A 22,818-nucleotide genomic window follows, 5' to 3' on the forward strand; every position below is an offset into this window, starting at 1 on the left:
AATAGCCGACTAACTCTCCCAAGGGACGTGCAACATTGTAAGAGCTAAGATGTGTCCTACTCACACCTCACTGTGAGGAGGGCAGATAACTTTGAGCGGGCGAATTCCAAGGATGGGGTGTGGTGAGTCCCAGGGTTTGAGGGCTGCTCAGGGAAGACGTAGAACCATGAGAGGTGTTAATCAGGTGGTACGTGGACAGGGTTGCATGAGGGGGTGGGCCTCCCAGAGAAGGTAGCATGAGGCGCCCACCCCAAAGGGCCATGGAACTCCCAGGGGAGAGGGGTGCCAGACAGGGGCTCATAAGTCTAGATGATACCTCTCACCGGCAAGGTGAGAAGTCTTGGGATCAAAGCCCTAGAAGGCTGTCAGCAATTTGGGGTCTTACAGCTCTGGGATTTGTCTTATCTATGTTAGCAGATGTTGGGGGCACTTTTGTGGGAGTGTACAAAGCAGGTAGGCTCTAAATGGCTAAACAAATGATGATTTGTGCCATATTCAAAGCAATCAGATATGGAAGGAACAGGAGGCTTTGAGCTACAGAAGTGAGCATGGTAGGGACCACTCTATAGGGGCATCTCTGGCCTCATGATGGAGCAAGGAGGCCATCCAATCCCCATGACAAGGACTAGCCCTTTAATTTGAAAGTTTCTAGAGCCATCTTGTTTTCCTAAGACTAGAAGTTCATTCCAGGTCAAGATCAGCTACATAACGTACAAGGGCCCATGTTCAAGAAGTAGGAAAAAGGCGCCATTAAAGGTATCTAGTTCTCTCGATCTGTCATAGTAATGCTTCTTTGCTATTTAATGTCACAATCTCCCAGGCACCAAGATACTTGAAGGACACTTGCAGATGCTCGCACTGCCTGGGGATCCCCACATTGCCACTGCACATACGTGTGTGGTCCACCGTCAGCCACTGCTGGACCGGCGTGTCTTGCTCCAGAGAGAGTCAAGCCAGGTGTTTCCCCCATGAGCCTGCCACTGCCATCTATGGTGGCCGGGCAGCTCTCAAGGATATGTCAATATCTGCTGCAAGCAATCCGTATTGAATTGGGGGCTGGAGAGAGGTCTGCTCCTGCCAGGCTGCCCGCCTACACCACAGCACGGTCATGGCATGGGAGGGTTTGATGGCATGCTGGGCCCTAAGACACTGCCATCACATCTCTAGATACATCTCCACTCAGTACGAGCTGGGGGTCGGTGGTGGCAGTGTTTCTGGGAGGGATAGGAAAGGAGGAGGCTGGGTGGGGCCCCCAGGGCCGGGGGCCAGGAACCCCCAAGAAGGTGAGGAGGGGAAGGAAGGCAGATCATATGGGGACTGAGGCTCTAAGGTCCCAGACTTGCTCCTATTCCGACCAGATTTGATTTACAGAGCACATATTCAAAGATAAAATTGTTAAGAATTGCAATACAGTGAGTGCTGAGCATTAAACCCCAAGGTAAGAACAGGGGTGTGCAGCTGCCCTCCTCATACTTGGCCTGGCTCCAGGTTATTAAAAATGCCTGAAAGCTGAAGGCTGAGGCTGTTAGGCTCAGCTCTCGTCCCCTAGTACCTACGTATTGCCTTATGTTCATGAAGCTGCCTTGTTTGAAGGCCACAGAAACAAATGTGCAGATATCAGCATGGCTGCACTTTCCAGGCCAGAAAAAGTTCACTGTGAGTTGGTGTAGTTGAAAAAGAATTTACATAAAAGTTGGACGCAAAGCAGGATAGACAGACATGTGAATGTAAGGCTGGTAATAATAGCCAGACACACTGATAGCCACTTAATACTCATTTCAGTGAGTCCTTTTAAATATCCTATGAAGTATGTACCTTTATTCTGTCCCCATTGTAAGATGAAGAGACAAGTTCAACAAAGTAAGCCACCAGCCCGAGGTCATACATCTGCTAACCCGCTCTGTCTGACCTCAGTCTGCCTTGTTCAGTTATCCTATTTTGCATTCCCAAGATGAAGAACAGAGCCTTGCAGAAGCATGGACAACAGGATGGGGCTTATTTGGGGGTGCAGGGATATAAGTAGTAATTTTGATACCTGTGTTCTTGATGAATGAAAAGGATGTGGAAATTCTGCCTTTGGGCTGCTAGTTGACATTGTCACAGGCTCGGGGATTCAGAGCTAAATTGGTAAAATGACTACCACCCCCCCCTTTTCTCCCAGACCACCATAAAATTGAGATTAACCACCCCCCTTTCTTGTGTGAAGGTAGTACAAATGAAAACCAGGGCAGTAACAGTGCACATTGCTTGGGATTTTCTTACAGGGCACCAGGCTTCTTTCCAAGCACTTCCCTATGTTCCAAGCACATCCATATCCTCATCCCTACAGCTTGACAACAACCCTAAGAGACTGGCAGAGGAGCTGTGGGCTTCAAAGAACCAAGTGGATAGGCACAGCCATCCCCATCCCCCCAGCAAGCTTCAGCACAAAGCAAGCAGCAATTAGCATGAACACAAACAGTTCTTGGGTTGGTGCTCAGAAGTTAGGTGGGCAACCTGAGATGATCCAGCCTCAAGGTGATGGAACGCAGCTCAGGAATGGACCAGCTCTGGGCATGTTGCGTCTGTCAATCACTATGGCTGCTCCTTAGTCAATGGAAGAGACAATGGAGCTGGGAGAGAGAAGGGGCTAGCAGGCTCCTACGTCCTGCATCAGTAGGATCAGTGCGTGGCTCCTGGTTTTCCAGCTCCTGGCCTCGTGTTCCTTCCACTGCCCCAGCCAGAATTCCCAGAATACTGGTCCTCCCATCATGTCAGTCCTTGATCCTAGGAAATGGAGCATGTCAATGTGCTTTCTTTATTGATTCACTTCATTGACCAAGTGTATTCCCCATTACTTTCAAATATAAGTGAGCCTCCTGTCCTCTCGCAGAGGTCCCAGACCTCTGCTCTGAAGAGTCTTCCCCAGAAATGACCCTGACCGGGAAGATGTCTTATATTGTCTTTGCCTTTTTCTTCATTTTTGCCCAGTTTCCGTCAGGTAATTGCAAATGGATGGGATTGTGATGGGGGCAGCTCTTAAAGCCTGATGGTTCTTCTGTGGGCCACCGTAAAATCGAGATTAACAGTCAGCTCCCCACTGAGGTCCTCACGGGAATTTCTTGAATCTACAGTGGCATTTTCTCAGCAAACTACAATTCCCTCTCCCACCTACCCCCAACCTTTTTATTAAACTTCTTACTGGTTACCCAGAGTGCTAGCCTTCAGAAATAGAATAAAGATACAGCCTCTGTGATCTGCTGACCTTTGACAGCAGATGTGTGGAGCCAGGAATGTTGTTTTGTACAGCTTTATTTCCTGCACTGACTTTAAAATCCAAAATGTGCTATTTTGAATTTAGGGTGCCAGGCAGGACTCGAGTATTCCAAGCCACTTCCAGGAGGTAAGTTGAATCCCCTGTGTATAATTTCTACTTTTAAGACCTCTGACCTGTCAGCTCCCTCTGACTTCTGGAGGCAAGGTGTGATAGAAATAATCAGAAGAATAGAGTTGCCTGAAACCCCAGATTTCTGCCTCTTGTAGCCAGCATCATATCTGGGTTTGCTATCTCGCAGGGAAATCTCTTAGTTACTGAATTGGAATTTTGGCTACAGAGATTTGGACCTGGTAATGACCTATTGTCATTAGCTTGTGGTGCTAATGAAAGCAAGGTTACAGGATCAGGCTTGTACTGGCCAAGAAGCACTGCTCTGAGAACATGCTCGCCCACGTCTTACAGGCTCTGCCCCTAAACCCAGTAAGAGGTGTCCCAGCCTATGCTACTGGTCTCAGAAGGATCAAATAAAGGAGTGGTGAAATCTCACCGCCAATACAGAAGAGCTGTGCCCATTGAAGCACCCCCTGATCTCTTTGTATACTTATCTTCTGCAGGAAGAATGCGTATTATAAACAGAACCGAAAGAAATATCTCCGGAGAGTTGCAAACAGAATTTAAAAGTGTTTAGACAGCATTTTGGAGTGAGAAACAATTAAGGTTCTACTCATCACTGAGCACTTCCTGTGCACCAGACAGTCTATTAACTTTATGTGGATTATGTCATTTAACCTTCAAAACGTCCCTAGGATGTGGGTGCTATTGTAACTGCTGTCTTATACAAGACGATGAAGCTGGGACATGGATGAGACGTTAAATAATTGTCCCCGGGTGACAGAATGACAAGTGGTAAGCTAGGCTTCCAACTCAGGATGCCAGAGTCACAAAGTCTGAATTCTGTGATTCCCAACCAGGTAGGAAAGCGCCCAGCAATAGCCTTGAGCAGAGGTGGCATACAAAATCCTCAACAGACGGCAAGGCACTGAACGGTCAGACCACACCCTGCCTGAAAAGAGCAGATGCTGTCAAATAATCACTCCGCCCATTGCTTGTAAGCCCTGCATATAAACACAGCCAGAGTGGGTTAGCAGGAGAATGGGTGTTCTAATTTGGCAGCAAATGGGCATCTAGAGACACTCCCTGGCATTCCGAAGCGTAGGTCAGATTAGAAACACAACATAAGTCCATATCCTACCCGGTTCCAGGGCTGAAAATGCTGATTCCTCCCTGCCTCGGTAATGCAAGGCTCAGGAGGTAAGACGGGCTGGGGCATCATCTGAGTGAAGACGGGTGGAACTCACATAAGCTGGGAAGACAAGGTGGATGGCTGCTCACCCAGAAGTTCCCAGGTAAGGAAGAAGATTGGAACTCAGAAGGAGAAAACGATAAAATCAGCAGCTAGACACGAACAAGGAGTTGAATTGTTGTGTGTCGAGGAAGCAGGGCACTGGTTTTTCAGTGTTCTCAGGAAGCCTTCAGTAGAATGTTAGTTTGTGTCTGCCCTTGCCCCCAATCAAAGCGGGTTGGAATAAAAGTCATCGGGGGCTTTGTTTCAGAGCCAGTAGGAATTCTTATCACAAGTTGTGATGAGTGCACTACATCTGGCAGAAGAGATATGTGATGCGGACTTGGGCTTTACTAGAGCGAAGCCTGAGGAACAGATCTAACGGTGGACTTCGTAGAACCAACTGGATAGTCACAGCTATCCCCATGCCCCCCGGGGCAAGCTTCAGCACAAAGCAAGCAGCAATTAGCATGAGCACAAACAGCTCTTGGGTTGGTGTTCAGAAGTTAGGTGGGCAACCTGAGGAGATCCAGCATCAAGGTGATGTAATGCAGTCCAGGAATGGACCAACTCTGGGCATGTCACTGAGCCATGATGTGAGAGGGAAGGAGAGGGAGGAAACGTCTTCTTTGATGAGACAGGGAACATAAAATCCTAAATAGCCACTGAGGATGGGGAAATAAGTTGTCAAGGAGCCCAGTGAGTGGTTGTTGTAGTGAGACCAACCTGTAAGATTCCATGTAGCTCTGGGTTACTGACAAGAAGGTAGTTAATAGGAAAGAAAATAAGGGGTTGCAACATAAAGGTTGCCGCTGGAGAACCAGACCAGCAAATAAAGGACTCTTGGCTGGCAAAGGCACTACCTCCCTGGTCCATGAAAGTTATCCTGAAAAAATTTTTTGTGATCATGTAAAAAAGCTTTTGCTTAAAGTAACAACAGCAAAAAACAGCTAATTGACTAAATAGTGTTTGGCAAAATGTTCTCACATGAATTACTCCATTTGACCACTAAAAGAATTTACAGTGTAGACAAGTGTTTCTAGAATGTTCATTTGACAAATGAGAAAGCTGAGATCAGGCAGTTTGCAGAGGACACACACCATTTCCAGACCCCCCCCAAAAAAACGCACCGAACTTCACCTCTACCTTCAAGGATCTTTTCAAACCACAAGATAGCCCTCTAATCTTTATCCTGTAACCTTTACAGAAGTATCAGGTATGTATTTTTATGCTTCTGTAATATACATGACACTTGGCCCCACTGTGCTTACTTGTGACACAGGCCAGGTTATAAACACATAAAGAACAAAGAATGTGCCGACCTCTTGCTTCAAAATCAAGTCTCCCCATCTCCATCCTGAGAAAAGCAGAGCTCTTTGAAAAATCAGGGCTGGCTCTTAAAAACACTCTTTATGACCATATAAACCCTCTCTTATTTGGGTGGCCTTTGATGTTCTCCCCACGTCCAGGGAGTCCCTGGACAGGTGTGTCAGCAGATCTTTCTGGTGTAGGTGACTTTGCTGCTTGTGAGCCATGCAGGCTCGGCCGGGGCAAGTGCAGAAAGATGTGTGCTGAGGATGAGAAGCCTGTTGGACATTGCAAGCTGAACTTTTTCTGTTGCCGACGGAAGGTCAGCTGAACCCAATCGGCCCTCCTCCAGTCTTGGAAGCAGGCCTGGACTTTCAAAGGAGGGCAAGAGAAATTGGGTGGCTTTACCCAAGAAACACCATGAGTGAGTCTCAGAATCATTCCGGTTTCTTTCTCCCCTTGTTTTGTTTCTTTGCTTATTTTTTATTGATTTTAAAATCAAGATTCGAAGGTGCCTAAGAGCCTAATCAGATACTACCACTACAAATTTGTGGAGTACCTTGTCATTTGTGAGTACTTCCCCCATACTTTCCTCAGAGAACTCAATATAACCTTATGAAGTAGATTTTATTATCTCTATTTATATTTGAAGAAATTGAGACCCAGAGAAGCTGTCACTTCCTCAAGGTCATAGCCTGGGAGCCAGAAACGGACGTGTATACCCCTGTCATGTTCTGTGTATCTATCTATGTGTACCAATTTTAACAAAATAGAGAAACAAAGGACATCGCATTTGTGTCAGTGGACTTATAATTGTATAGAATACAAGAAATTATCCATGTCATTTCTTGGTATATCCATACATTGTCATTCTTCTAGAACTTATGGTGTATTTTTTAAGCAACTCATACCTACTCAATTAATGTCTGTGGCACCAATTTCTCACTTCTTTTCTTGCCTATAAATGAAAATGCCAGAGATTGACTTACAATGCTCAGCCTAGACTAAGCATGGATGGTTGACTATATAACTTTTTGCCTCATGAAATAAAATTTGTAGCTTCATACAATAAAGGTCAAAATTATTCATCCTTATGAGCAGCTACTCAAATTTGATCACTCAGTTTTTACATGTGAGACGAACAGTATTTTGCTTAATGTTTGAGCTACCATTGTATGATTGGTCATTTTGTACTCCAGTACATCTTTTGGTCTCTCCTTGGTGGGAGAATGGTGGATGGGAGGAAGGGGTTCTCTCCCCTGCCTCTCCAGCAGTGGCTGCCTCTCCCAGGTGCCCACACTTCAAAGTGTCTACAGGCAAAGAGCTCCGACTGGAGTTGTGCACCATGGCAGGACAGAAAAGTCAGCACTGGAGTGGACTGCACTCACGAGATTAGGGAGGGCAAAGGGGCGTGGCTTCCACAGACCTCGTGAATGCTACTCAAGGTCACTGGGCTGAAACCATACTAAAGGGAAAATTCCCAAATAATGTGGCCTGCTAGAGCAAGGGAAACGTAGTAAGTGGTTTAAGATAGAGACCTGGGAGGTTAGGTTTAAGATAAGTTCATAAGATGGACCAGAAACAATATCAAACATTCAGGACACAGTAGAGTGCCGTGGGCCACATGGGAGCCTTGAAAGAACACAGAAATATGCTTTCCAAAAGGAGATTTATCTTGGAACATTGCGGTATCCGTTTCTTTCACTGTACAACAAAACACCACAAAAGTTAGCAGCTTAAACAGCACACGTTATCTCTCAGGCTTCCATGGGTCCAAAGTCTGGGCACAGGGTAGCTAGACTCCCTGCTCAGGGTTTCACAAGACTGACAGCATGGTGTTGGCCCAGATTTGGATCTAATCCAAGGCAAGAGATCTACTTGCACACCCCTGGGGCCGCTGGGAAAATTCTGTCACTTGGGGTCCTAGGCCTGGGGTGGGTGGCTGTTGTCTTGCAGGCTGTCAGCATCGGGCTGTCCTGAGCGAGCCGAGGCTGCTTTCTTTTTCCTGCCCAATGGCTCTTCCCATAGAACAGCAGTTTCTCCTTCAAGGCCAGTGAGAGGCTCTCATCCTTCAAAACTCCAATTTCTTTCTAATCAGAACAAAAGAAAGGGGGAGAAAACCAAGCTTCACAGAATAACGTTTTTGTTCACCATTGGAATCAAATTAGTATTGATCCAAACTAGATTGTTTAAAGTTTATTTATGTTTGAAAGAGAGAGAGAGAGAGTGAGCAGGGTAGGGGAAGAGAGGGAGACACAGAATCCAAGCAGGCTCCAGGCTCTGAGCAGAGAGTCTGACGTGGGACTCCAACCCATGAACCCAGAGATCATGACCTGAGCTGAAGTCAGACACTTAACCAACTGAACCACCCAGGCGGTGGGTGGTTGTAAACAAACTAGATTGTTTAAAATTAATTGCAACCCCCAAGTCATTTATAATATTACTCAAACATGGATTGCAAGATAAATGACAGGGAATTCAAATGGTACCTCAGGAAATATCTGTTTAACACAAAAGTAGTCAGTAATGCAGGAACAGAGGGGGGAAAGAGGCATAACGTTTAGAAAACAAATAGCAAATGGCAGATGTAAATCTTACCTCATCAATTATGGCATTAAATGCAAATGGGCTAAACACTCCAGTTAGAACCTAGCAGAATGGAGTATGTAAAGAAGATGCAACTCTATGCTGTGTGCCAGAGACACAGTTTAGATTCAAGGAACTAAAGAGATCAAAACAGATGGAAAAAGATATAGCCAAAGGCAAGAGAACTTTGTACAATGGTAGATGAGTGAAAGCCTCATGAGTCAACATGACAATTATAAGTGTATATAAACCTCACAGGAGTCACAAAATACACGAAGTGAGAACTGACACATCACAGGGAGAAACCGATAATTCAACAAAAATATTGGAGGACTTTAATATTTAATAAGGAAATAGATCTGAAGACACTGTGAACCAGTTGGACATCTATGGCACACTCCAGCCAACAACAGCAAAATACACATTCTTCTCAAGGTCCCATGAGACGTTCTGTAGATGTTCTTCCAAAATATCTGCAGAATAGGCCATATGGTAAGCCAAAAATCCAGCCTCAATGATTTCAAAGGATCGAAATCATACCAAGTATGCTCTCTGACCAAAAAGGAATAACAAGAGAAAACTTGGGAAAGTCACAAAGATGTGGAAATGAACAACATGCTCCTAGATCAGCAATGGGTCAAAGAAGAAATCAAAAGAGAAATTAGAAAATATTAGGTGAATGAAAATTGAAAACAAAGCAAAACAAGACTTAGGGGATGCAGCTAAAGGAATGCTTAGAGGAAAATTTATAGTTGTAAATGTCTCCATTTAAAAAGAGGAAAGATCCCAAATCAGTGAACTAATCTTCCAATTTAGGAAGCTAAAACTTCAAGAGCTGACTAGTCCCTCAAAGGGTACCCTGTTCCCTTGGATCTGTTCCAAACATTTTAATGTCTATAGGATTTGCTCTTTCATTCATTCTATGTACTTGGGCTCCCCTTGTCCTCCATTTTTAAAATTTTTTAAATGAAATTTTAAGTCATAAGTGTAGACATTTCTCATTGTTTAAAATAAGCATTTGGACACAAATTTCTGTGATTCTTTTGCTGGGTCCCACAAAACTTGACAGTTTTTTTTGGTTTTTTTGTTTTTTTTTTTTTAGTTTATTTATTTTGAGAGAGAGAGTGTGTGAGTGGAGGAGGGGCAGAGAGAGAGGGAAAGAGAGAGAATCCCAAGCAGGCTCCACACTGCCAGTGCAGAGCCAGATGTGGGTGGGGAACTCACGAACTATGAGATCATGATTTGAGCTGAAATCAAGAGCCAGACGCTTAACCAGCTGAGCCACCCAGGCACTCAGATATATTGGTATTTCTTTATGTGCAATATGAAATGTTTTCTAATTTGTTCTTTGATGCATACACAATTTAGAATTATGTTTTTTTTTATTTTCAAATATTAGGAAATTTCCTAAATGGGTTATTGTTATAAATTTCCAATTTATTTTTATTAAAAAAAGTTTTTTAATGTTTATTTATTTTTGAGAGAGAGAGAGACAGAGTGTGAGCAGGGGAGGGGCAGAGAGAGAGGAAGACAGAATCCAAAGCAGGCTCTAGGCTCCAAGCTGTCAGCACAGAGCCCATCGAGGGGCTCGAACTCACAAACCATGAAATCATGACCTGAGCTGAATCAAGAGTCAGCTGCTTAACCGACTGAACCACCCAGGCACCTCTGATATTTATCATTTCTGATGTTTTTTATTCTCCTTGAAAATCAAGTTTCCTTCTTGCATTTCCCTTCAGCCTGAAGAACTTCCTTTAGGGAATCTCTGGTAGAGAAAACTTTCAGTTTTCTTCACCCTGAAAATATGTTTATTCTATTTTCCCCTTTTAAAGGAGTTCTTCCTGCAGGTGGATTTTGGGGCAGGCAGCTTCTGCTTGTTTTCCTTCAGCACAGCAGGGTGTGCCCCCCCCCCCCCCCCCCCCCCCACTTACTTACCTCTTTCCTTTCTGAGGAGAAGCTGATGGTAATTCAATTGCGGTTTCCCTGAACTCAAAGTGTTACTTTTCCCTGGATGCTTTCACGATTCTCTCCCTTTTTTTGGATTTCAGAAGTTTGACTGTGTTGTGCCTAAGCATGGTTTTTATGTTTCTTGCAATTCGCTGAGCTTCCTGGTTTTGTCATTTTGTGTCTTTCACCGCATTTGGGAATTTTCAGCCATTATTTCCTTGAACTACTTTTTACCCCATTATGGTTCTCTCCTCATTCTGGGACTCCAACGACCTGTCTGCTTTAGCTTTTGATGTTATCCATCAGACCCTTGAAGGCCTATTTCTCTCAATCTTTTTTTCTCTCTGATCTACAGATTGCATAGTTTTTATTGATTCAGTGACTCTTGATCCTGTCATATTTTCGGTGCTATCAAATCTATTCAGTTAATTTTGTTCAGATATTGTATTTTTTAGTATCAATTTTTTTTTATATTTTCTGTTCTCTAATGAGACTTCCTGAGTTCAAATTGATTGCATGTGTATTTTCTTTACTACTTGGAGTGTGTTAAAATGGATATATTAAGGTCCTTGTCTGATTATTTCAACAAGATTGATGTCCAGGACGCTGTGAATGTTGTGTTGAAAAGGATCTGAAGACTGGTACATCTTCTGAAGAATGCTGATGCTTTGATTTGACAGGAAAGCGACTCTATTAAACTCAATTTGCAAATATCACCTCATATGTAATGGGCAGCGGCTCAAATCTCAGGGGTGTTTGTGTGTCTGTTTCATTTTATCTTAAGGTGAATGCGTGGTTCAGGGGTTAGCAAGAGTTATGGGCAGGGTTCACATATAGAACCTGAGCTCCCTTTTCTGGGTTTTCATTTCCAGAAGCTGTGGTGCTTCTCCCTTAGCTCTATCTTTGTGTTCTAAGTTTAGAAAGAGGGTGGATATCTTGTTTGTTTTGTTTTAGCCTCTCCATGCCACACTGCAGTCAGAGAGAACATACTCTGGGTTGTTCCATTTTTCCAACTTTTGACTTTTATCCAAAATATGCCTGTATTTATTTCAACTTTCATATTCTTCGGGTAGTTTTTTTGTGGGTTTGTTTTATTTCGTTTTGTTTTGTTCCCCCAGAGTTTTACTTGTCATCGGTGGGAGGGTCCACCTGTTAGAAGCTCACTCTGCTTTATTCAAAATGGAATTACTCATTCGAGTTTTAATCTTTCAAGTAACTCCCCTACCTAAAATCCTTCAATAACTTTCCTTTGATTTTAGGATAAAGTTCAAAATTTTTAGTAGCATATAAATACACCTGGTAGTTCTCCAACCCGTATTTGTTGAATGAAAGCTATTCCCATAACATATGAGATATGGTCATATTTAATCATAATGCCCTTATCCTTAATAATATCTTACAGGGTTGCCTGGGTGGCTTAGTTGGTTAAGTATCTGACTCTTGATCTCAGTTCAGGTCTTGATTTCTGCCCCATGTTGGGCTCCATGTTGGGTATGAAGCCTACTTAAAATCATCATCATCATCATCTTAAGATGAAAAACTTTGAACATTTAATAATGTCTACATTAATTAGTTGACTATTCATGAGTTCTTCTAACTAGACAGCTATTAATAAGTCAAAGAACATATATTTTGAATATCTACTGCTGCAAAGCTCTGTCATGAGGAGTGAATGGAAAGGACAGGATGGAGGGAGAGTGGTTTTCATCTGTGGAGTTTATAGTCGAATTGGACAGAAAAAAAATTTTTCATATACTATAATTTTGGAAAAGCAATTATACCAGGCACCCATTAATAACAGCTGGGTCCTCTTATAAGAGAGTAAGTTGTGTGTAATATCTTAGAGAAGAAGAAAAGGAATGGGGACTATGGATCTTCTGGAAGGGAAGGTACCCGAGATGGGGCTTGAGGGAAAAAAGAGACATCTAGGCAGAGACATAGGCTGGAGGGATCCTGGCTGGAGGACAGGTTGTTTGTTTTACTCTCCTGTAAACCTCATTTAGGTAATACCTGACCCAGAGGCCCACACGCTATTCAGTAGAGCATGAAAAGTAGTTTCTTCCTAATGAACATTACAAACCAAAGTTGACTTCCAGCCCTTTCAGAGCTGTAGAACCTGTTTTAATCAACTTCTCTTGGTAAAAGAGCTGGATTTTAGCAACTGTCCCTCCTTTGTCCTCTCTCCACTGATGTCTGGAGCCATGAGAATCTTTTTCTTAATTTTTGCTGCTCTCATTCTCCTTGCTGGCATTTTCTCAGGTAAAAGGAAATCCTAATAGATGTAAGGGTGGCAATCTGTCTTTTAAGAAGAAAGCTGAGGGTTTAGAAATATGTATGACTCATTCCTGTGTTCTTAAAAGGTCCCGGGACAAACCAGTTATTGGAAATCTTTCATTTTATTTCTTATTTTTATTTTGTTTTATTTGAGAGAGAGAGAGAGAGTAGGGGAGTGGGGCAGAGGGAGAGAGAGAGAATCTTTTTTTTTTCTTTTAAATATAATTTATTGTCAAGTTAGCTAGCATACAATGTATACAGTGTGCTCTTGGCTTCGGGGGTAGATTCCTGTGATTTATTACTTACATACAACACCCAGTGCTCATCCCAACAAGTGCCTTCCTCAATGCCCATCATGCATTTTCCCCTTCCCCCCTCCTCCATCCCCCCCCATCAACCCTCAGTTTGTTCTCTGTATTTAAGAGTCTCTTATGGTTTGTCTCCCTCTCTGTTTGAAACTACTTTCTCCCCTTCCCTTCCCCCATGGTCTTCTGTTAAGTTTCGCAAGTTCCACATATGAGTGGAAACATATGTTATCTGTGTTTCTCAGACTGACTTATTTCACTTCGCGTAATACCCTCCAGTTCCATCCACGTTGCTGCAAATGACAGGATTTCATTCTTTCTCATTGCCAAGTAGTATTTCCTTGTATATATAAACCACATATTCTTTATCCATTCATCAGTTGATGGACATTTGGACTCTTTCCATGATTTGGCTACTGTTGAAAGTGCTGCTGTAAACATTGGGGTACATGTGCCCCTGTGCATCAGCACTCCTGTATCCTTTGGATAAATTCCTAGTAATGCTATTGCTGGGTCGTAGGGTAGTTCTATTTTTAATTTTTTGAGGAACCTCCACACTGTTTTCCAGAGCAACTGCACCAGTTTGCTTTCCCACCAACAGTGTAAGCAGGCTACATGCTCAGCATGGAGCCTGAGGCGGGGCTCGATCATATGACCCTGGGATTACGACCTGAGCCGAAATCTAGAGGCAGACGCTTAACTGACTGAACCATTCGGGCACCACTGGAAATCTTTTCTTGAGTTTAGACAAAAAAACAATGGGACCACACAGAGCCAGACTAACTCCAAACAGAGAAGTATCTGGTTAATTTCCCTAAAAGCTCCACCAAGGGGTTTCAGACTTCTCTTTATGTTTAGATCTTTCCTTCTTCTGTAATATTCAGCACAGCTTTAGCATATGTCAAAGTGATTGCTCTAAAATGAGAGGAAATTTCAGAGGCAAAGTCCAAACACATTTGTTAATTTAGAGAAGTATAGCTTTTGTAACCTAAATGAAACTAAACTCAAAAGGTTCTTAGTCTATTTTTTTATGTCTTACTAGTTGGTCCAAATCTCCTAATCTTAGATTATTTAGAATTTCTTTCTAGTTCTCACATACTGATGTGAGAAATGTCATTTAAGCAAGTAGCATCTTGATTAGTTTGCTTTTCAATCTTTGACACCTTTGAAATAGTTTCTTTTTGCTTAGGTACAGCCAAGACTATCCCTAAAAAATTTTTATATCTATCCTTCCTCAACTGTCTTTCATTCCTCCTGTTATGAAGTCATTTCTAATGGGGACTCCCTATGTATTGTGAAACACTGTTCTTCATGGTTCCTGGATTTCTACACTTAACTATTACACAATCAGGCCTCAGTAAGCCTACCAAACCAATAGATATGAAATGTGTTCCTACTACTTAATGAGAAATTGTTTGGGCATTATATCAAAAGTAAGTAAAATGGAGATCAAAAATGTAATAGAGCATGGTCTTCACCCTTAATTTGCTTGAAGTTTATTATTTTATTATTTCTGTGTTGGTCAAAAGCAGATTGTCCAGAATAATAAATAGGCAATTTGATAAATTTCAAATGTGTAAATAGGTGAATGGATGAGACAGGAAGATACACAAATAGCTATAGTAAAAAACAGTTCTCATAAGTGCCATAAGAGATACAGATGACAAAGAGAAGCTTGGTTTTCTAACTGGAGAATCAGGAGGGGCTTCCTGGGATGTGGTATTTACATTGCACTTTTGAAAACAGGCATAAAAACATGCCCTCATGTTTCAAAGTCTCACTTAATCAAATCACTTACTTAGCTTCTGCCCCACTCTCTTTCTTCAGAGGTCAGACAATGGATCCAAGTAGAGAAACACATGTTAAGCTGTCTTCTCCATCCCCAATCATCAGGCCTCTGACTCATTAATTAAGGGCTCCCTGTCTTCAGATTCAGCTCAGACACATTTGAATCCTAACAACAAGCACAGGATGGGCTCCAGTTGGGACCACCACCACCACCATCACAACTACACAGAATCTTAGAGCTGGAAGTGAGTTCAATGGTCAATACAAGAGGTAACAACAGACTATCATGCCAAGACATTGGAGGTTGGATCTCAGTTCCAATCCTTATAAACTGTATGAACTCTTGTGCTTCAATTTTCTTTCTATAAATGGTAATAATAATAGGATGGTTTTAAAGATTAAGGCATTTTTTGAGGCACCTGGGTGGCTCAGTTGGTTGAGCGTCCAACTCTTGGTCTTGGCTCAGGTAATGATCTCATGGTTCTTAGGTTTAAGTCCTGTGTCAGGCTCTGTGCTGACAGTGCAGAGCCTGCTTGGGATTCTCTCCCTCCCTCTCTCTCTACCCCTCCCTGCTTGCTCTCTGTCCTCCCCCCCCCATAAATAAATAAACATTTAAAATATATTTAAAAATATAAAATATTAAGACATTTGTTATATTAGAGTAGAGGCTAACTTGTTTTAACAAAGAAACTTAAAAAGATAGTAAATTAAAAAGGATAGTTTATTTGTTTCTCAGGTAAAAGTCTAAAAATAGGTAAGTTGACCAGTGTGGGTAGAAGGAAGGTTCTTCTCCATTAGGTCATGTTGAGACCAGAGAGGAAGGTCAACCTTGCATCCTAAACATGGGACTGTTTTATCTGGTTCTAAAGATGCTCTAATGGAAAGGGCTGAAAAGCAAGTCAAGAGCATGGTCAAACACATTGCACAGAACCAGCCATTGGTCCAAACTCATCCATGTGGCCATACAGGGACACAGGGCCAGGAGCTGACTCCTTATGCTAAGTATCCACGTGTCCGGCTAAAAACCAAAGGATCCATTACTCATTGTCTGAAGGGGAAAACTAACTGCTTGAGGAAAGTTTAACAATCCCTCTGTATAAACCGCTTAAACAAAGCCAGGCATGCCCTCTGTTCTCTGAGAAAGTTCACTGTTGCTATTGTTTTGATGTCACTGTTCTTATCATCATTCCTGTTCTTATGATCTGCCCTGATACGTATTCCATGTTAGTTGATTGCCCAGAAGCGTGATGAATTTCACTTGTTCTGTAACTCAGACTATTCCCAGTTCAACATGGGACTATTGAAAAAATTTCCTCTGTGAACAGAAATCTAAGGCCGTGCAATTCCTTTCCATTGGTCTGTGTCCTAACTGGGCATAGCGTCAGTGTCTCTTCAGCATGGCAGTATCTCAGTTGTATGGCAGCTAATGTGTAGTCTGTTCCCCCTCTCCCAGTGCTGTACTTTCCAAGAATAAGTTCCTTTTGAGAGCAACTGCCAGTTCCTTCTATCACTTCTCCTGAGAACCCACACCACAAGAAATTTTTTCATTCATTCCTCTCAAAATATCTTTACTCTCCTCAGCTCACTCTTTGCTCCGAAGGAAAAGCCATGGCCGAGGCCACTCTAAATTTGCCTGCCAGAGTTAAATCCATTATTCCATTGATGTTTTTTACAGTGTGGACCAGCACCATGTTTCTTTAACTTTGCATCTAAAATTGTCCGCAACCGCACGACAGTGCATTTGGTCTCTCATCAGTCTGCCTACAGTGTAAACAGCACAGTCTTTACCTTTCACTGCATATCGGAGCCTATTGATTTTGGAGACATGAAAAAAGATCATTTATTGGAAAGGACTGTTTATTGGGATTAGAAAGTGTACTGTCTCCCTCCCAGGAAGAAATACTCTGCTTCTAGATATCCTAGAAATGATTGTGTCAGAGGGAAGTGAATATCAAGTAAGGACCCTGTGTATACTGTGCAGCGAGTCTAAACTCCGATGAAGCCGTTCAGGAGGCATCTTTTTTTTTCTGACCTCTAGATTTATACTTTGTGTCTGCAGGAGATTCGCTAATGGGGAATTGTGGGTGAGGCCCAGGTGATGTCATGTTGCTTTCTGGTCACGGATTCCTGGATAACTGAAGTCTTGCTTTCTTCACTTAGCTAGCGGAGGGATGCACAGAGAGCCACGTTGTCTGAAACCGGACGGTCACCGTGAAGCCGAGTGCCTTTCCTTTGAGGTTAAGATTGGGGGCTGTAGAACTGAACTGACACCACTCTGTTGAAGAAAAAGGAAGAACAAGTACAAGCCAAGCTGCATCTGCAAAAAAAGAGAGGCGAAGATACTCTGGCTGTGAGCTCCGTGCGGCAAAGCTCTGGGTTTTCTCTCTTGCCCTCTAAAGTTTGCATTCTTTGGATGAAGCCATCAGTCCAGCTTCTGACACTGCAGGGAAATGCCTGCCCTAGGCCCTGAGCTTCCTGAGGGAAGGCACTGAGTCTTGTTCACCTTTGCACCCTCACTTGCTGGCATAGGGCCCATTCACTATTTTATTGACTGATGAAGTCAGTGAGGGAGTGAATGAACAGGTAAAACAGAATGGAAAGGTGGGACCATGGTTCAGATGGGTTCTGAAGTGACAGTCCTGGCTTCAGACACATGTGTGACCCTGGCTTTTGCTGTTCAGACTCTGGGATCCGTGCTATAAGAAGAGTCAACCACCTAGTAAATAGACCACCTGCTGGACACCAATTATGGCTGCCTTCGCAGCACTGCTGACAAGTACCCCTCCATCTCCTTCACAGGTAAGAGTTGCTAGAATGTCCTCCACACTCTGTCCAATCTGGGACATGAAGTGACCCAAAGAAACTGGCCCGTGTCAAAGTTCAGGTTGGCCAAAGTTGGGTAGCATCTTCCTTCTGGCCACTTGCCACGAGAATTGATCCCATCATGGCCTATTCAAGTCCCAGGTGCCTAGAGATAATCTAATTCAATGCTCTTATTACAGATGAGGAGGTAAAGGCCCAGGAAGATCCCACAGGTACTAGCTTAGTTATAGCCATATCTAGACTTTGGCTTTTTGGTCCTGTGTTCTTAGCATGTGTACAAAATGGTGTGCCAGATGAGGACAGAAGCCTATGGCTGAAACAGCTTTTAAATCTTTTTTTTTTTTAACTTTTTTAAAATGTTTATTCTTGAGAGAGAGAGAGAGAGAGAGAGAGAGAGCACATGTGCATGCATGAGCAGAGGAGGGTCAGAGAGAGAGGGAGACAGAATCTGAAGCAGGTTCTAGGCTCTGAGCTGTCAGCACAGAGCCTGACACGGGGCTCGAACCCACCAACTGTGAGATCATGACCTGAGCTGAAGTTGGACGCTCAACCCACTGAGCTACCCAGGCGCCCCGGCTGGAACACCTTTTAGCAGCTCAGTGAGCAGCTGGTGGAGGAAGCAGCTGAAATCAGCTGCAGAAAAATTAGACACTTTGCAAAATTCCTTCTGTGACCCTGAGATCTTTGCTTTTGGGGCTGATGGTAATGGTAAACTGAGGTTCGCTTCTGCCCTGATTTGCCAAAATTTGGAGTCCCCGCTTTCGGGCAGAGAAAGATACAGTTCACAGGCTGTTTTCATCACAGATTTACAGCACACCCTTCCAGAACAGAAGAAACAAATCCCCTCAGCTCTGCTCTGGAGAGTTTTCTTACCTATTCGATGAAGGCCTGCTGCCTGCAGAGATGCAAATAAGAGAGCAAAATAAAACACGATGTCCCGGGACAAGACAATTTGTAAAAAGCTGTAGAATAAGAAATAAAAATGTGTTTTTAAAAAAAGTGTTCCGGTGCTGCTACATACCTTTATGGTTAATCGGCTGAATTTTTTGATCTGAAAGCTACGTAAGAGACGAGCGGGCAGATCAAGCTGTCCGTTGTAATCAGAGGAACTTGCTCAGGTCCTGGGCTTTCCCCCAAAATTCTTTCCCACGGTCTCAGATAAAACTAACTGCCTTTCAGAACCTAAATGTACTTAGATCTCTTCCCCCTTTCCTTCCTTTTCTCTCCCTTTCCTTGCAAAATGAACCGTAGTGTGTATATGGTCTCCCTCTTTGCTTCTCAACTTACAGAAATGTCCTCTGCCATCTTTATGCCGCTGGGATTTCTCATCATAAGGAGCCAGTGACCTCTCAGACACGTCCTGACCACTGTCCTCTTAGTAAAGATTCCAGGGCCAGCCCCAGTGACCCACGGCCAGTATTTATTCAATCTGGGTTCTTTCACAAACATTTCACAATGAGGTCTGTCTCCTCCATTTCTGTCTCCTCTGCCCATGAGGACCTAAGCGTTCGGCTATTTTCTTTCTCTTCCTCCCTGGCTCTCCTCTGTTCCCTCTTTGCTGGGCTTGCACGCACCCTGGTCTCATCCACCTTGTTATACGTTCTCTCTAAATAACCCCACATGCTCCCGTGGTTCAAGGTCTCACCTACTGCCACGGCACCGTCTGCTTACCAGCATTTCCGGGCTCCAAGCCCCTCTTCTGTGTTGCACTCTAGGGCAGTGTGTGGACACCCTGCACGCTGCATCTGCCAGACCCCGTGGCCAGCTGGCTTCCTGTCAGTGCATTGGCAGTAGACGGGAAATGAAGGTGAAAGGTGAAGACGCCTGCTTCCATTTGCTGCTCCAGCCACCGGCACCCCAACAGCAGCAGATGGTTGGCTCCAGGTGCCCGCTTCTTTTGGCTTTCTCAGCAGCCCAACAAGATCTCTCGAAAGGACCAGCAGCACCCAGCGTCTGTCCCCTTGGTAGTTAAGAGGGCCAGTTGAGCCACGACCGGCTTTGCCGTGTACCCTGGCTCTCCACGCCCCTGTTTGGCTACGTCTCCTTCTCAGAAGTGTGAACCCTGGCTGCAGGTTGCCTCCACCCTGTTTGTCTGAGCCCCAATCACGGAGCCCTCCTTCCTCAAGTCTTAAGCCACACCCACGTGCTGCTCCCCACTTAAGAGGTCTGAGCACCAGCTCAGATGTAGGTGTCCCGTACTCACACATCCGGTCTCCAGCTGTAGGCTGCTTACCACAGGTTTCCAGCTCCTGCCCCTTATAACCCCTTTCCCTTCTGCTCTTCTGGGCCTGTAGTTGTTAATCTCCGTGACTTTTCAGCCACCCACCACCTGTGTAACCAATTTCCTGCATTACATTTCCTGTTTTAAATATCCAGTATGATTTCTGTTGTCCCGAATGGGCCTTGTCTGACAAAAATCCTACACTATATTTCAAACTCTAACATCTTGCTAAAGTTTTTTAGGGCATTGGTCTTCCCCAACTGGATTTCTGGTAGGCACCCCAAAGGAACTTGTTTTCGTTGCAATTTATCACTTTCTTTCCAAAACTGATCTTCATTCACTATTCTAGATCTTGGTAAATATTGTTACCATCTACCCAGACACTCGGGCTAAAAACAGCTTCCTCAGGAGCACTTAGGTTCCCTCACAAATCACCCAATTTACTCATTACATAAATCTACATAGATTACTCACTAATATGTGCAAATGTGTTGTGACACTTCTTCACCCCCGTCTTTTCACTGGCATTGTTCTCAGTTCTCAGTTACCTAGAATTTGGGGATTGGGTTTTGCACGGGATGAGGAGTAGTTCCATGTTTCCTGCTGCATATGTGTGCATGCATGCAGACATGTGCACACACATACCCCAGCTGTGTCATTCAACCATAAAACTAAGTGTAAGTGTCACACTCGAATTGTGAGAGCATGAAAATATTACAGCTAGAAGTGCCCTTGGAGATAATATAAGTCGATGTTTCCAGAACCACACTGATTCTAGTTACCTAGAATATTTTTGAATATTCAGAGGTCTGTCCTCACTTTAATGCTTTCATATTGGGAACTCTTAATTTTTTCTTTGATGTTTACTTACTTTTGAGAGAGAGAGAGAGAGAGGGTGAGGGACAGAGAGGGAGACACAGAATACAAAGCAGGCTCTAGGCTCTGAGCTGTCAGCACAGAGCCCAAAGCAGGGCTCGAACTCACAAACTGTGAGATCATGACCTGAGCTGAAGTTGGACGCTTAATATGGGGGTGCCCCCATATTGTGAACTCTTAAGCTAAGAATTTGAATTTTTAAAATCACTTTTCCAATCAAGTCTGCTATGTAGTGAAGTTTGGCAACTACAGATCATTGACCAGAGGAGCATCCAAGATTCAAAGATGACCCTTGTTCTGTGTCCCACACCTCTGGTTAGAAACCAAGGTGGAGTTTCAAAACTCAAATCCAGAAGCCTTGCCTTCAGGTCCAGTGGTATTTCACTGTGACGCACTTTTTGAAAAGGAGATATTGAGAGGAACTAAACAAAATCTTCACCTCCTTGCTCAACTAGGGGAACAGAAGGTCAGACTTTAATGGGAAGATGAATATATGTCCAGCAAAGTAACATACAACATGGCAGTTTCTGTGCCTCATGGGAGGCCTGAGGGGAGCTCAGGGTAGGATGATTGAGTATGACCTGAGTTAGTGGAGTCTGGAACAAGTTCACCGGCAAAATACCCTGTCGTCACTATTCAGACCAATTGCTTCGTCAATCTAGCCTAAATCACTATGACTGAACTGAAGGACTTTTGTTCCATTCTATTGCCAATGTATTGGTAGCTTATGTTCCCATTTGACATTTTTTTTCCCATTCAATAATTCCCATTTCCATCATTCTGGGTAACTGAGCATCCAAAATAACAAGGACCCTCTGTCCTCCTCTGAAGGCCATTCTGCTCTTCAAGGGACACCTATGTCCCTAGGTATCCACATGGAGGTATTGAAATGTCCTCATTATCCAAACTGATTTGTCCTACTGGTCCTAGTGAGCTGCTGACTGAAATGAAGCCATTTTCCACTGTCTGTATGGACACCTTCACCCATGAGGACTACTGTCATTTTCTTATGCCATTCTCTTCTTTTTCCAACCAAGTCTCCCCACGAATCAAACAACTTATGTAAGACCTGATAAGTTTGAGAATCTGAGTACTTGAGAGAATCCTGCACACAGGACAAAAGCCCCACTACCTACACACAGAGCACACCGAGAAGGGGCCCCGTGGGAAAGTGGATATCTGAGAGAACCGTGGTCGTCTCACCTCTGAATTGTGTGCACCACATCCTAGGTTGTATAAAGACCGACTTAGACATGAAGAGTGGTCAAAGGCTTTCCCGGTGTCTAGAACCATCTGTGCCTCATCACTGAAGCTGAACAGGGTCTGAGTAACAGAAAATGGGACATTTTCCTAATCATTTTTTGTCTCCAAGCCTCCTCTGCTTGTGTTCTCCAAGAGTTAGGGATTCTAAGATAATGGCATGACAGAGCCATGATAAAGCTCTTGGATGCAGGCAAAGGGGAGTGATAGGGACCTACTTGTAAGGATAACTGAGTCTAAGAAAACTAGCTCCATACTGCTGATCATTCGGGCTCAACTCTGTCCCTAGGGCTTTATTCCACCCTTGGCTCTTCTTGTTCCCTTTCAACCCTGGTCTCTTTCAACAGAACCTGCACATGGAGATTCCAGCTGACTCCCAAACAGAGTGTGCCCTTCTACATTCAGGGTAGAAACAGGGACTAGAGATCTTAACCATCCTGCCCAGACATGCCTTACCGCAGCCTGTGCCAGCTTTTGGCCAAGGAAATGACCAAAAGCATAAAAGAGAAGAGCCAGTACCTAAAACTCCTGGCCAAGTATATTCAAGGAGAAATAAGCAATATTACTACACTTGAAGTAGGATATTTATTTGTTTGTTTTGAAGAACAGGAACCTTAGGATTTGCTGAAGGGTAGGGAGTGGACACAGAGGTAACAATAGTGCCTAATTACTAAGGGCAGTAACTCCAAATGGGGGTGGGGGAAGGGAAGGATAAGGATGAAGAGGGGGCTGGTGCTGGTGATGTTTATTATGTGCTGGGCATTGAGAACATATGGACAAATGAGGTACAGTCTCTGTTCTCAAGGATCCTACCAGATCTTCAATGACACAA

The 22,818-nt window shown here is 43.7% G+C and overlaps 1 protein-coding gene and 1 pseudogene across 1 annotated transcript; both read left to right on the forward strand.

Moving 5' to 3' along the window:
• The first annotated feature begins 522 nt into the window (after window positions 1-522).
• On the forward strand, window positions 523-9,543 carry LOC131506342 (beta-defensin 105-like). The gene is made up of 3 exons (XM_058719879.1): window positions 523-2,980; window positions 3,341-3,382; window positions 6,110-9,543. The coding sequence occupies exons 1-3, from the start codon at window positions 2,911-2,913 to the stop codon at window positions 6,235-6,237; spliced, it is 240 nt and encodes a 79-aa protein (XP_058575862.1). The 5' UTR covers window positions 523-2,910; the 3' UTR covers window positions 6,238-9,543.
• A 905-nt stretch (window positions 9,544-10,448) lies between these two features.
• Window positions 10,449-17,160, forward strand: LOC131506278 (beta-defensin 107A-like; annotated as a pseudogene).
• The last annotated feature ends 5,658 nt before the right edge of the window (window positions 17,161-22,818 follow it).

Source organism: Neofelis nebulosa, chromosome 3, assembly GCF_028018385.1.
Source record: "Neofelis nebulosa isolate mNeoNeb1 chromosome 3, mNeoNeb1.pri, whole genome shotgun sequence".
Taxonomy (NCBI): domain Eukaryota; kingdom Metazoa; phylum Chordata; class Mammalia; order Carnivora; family Felidae; genus Neofelis; species Neofelis nebulosa.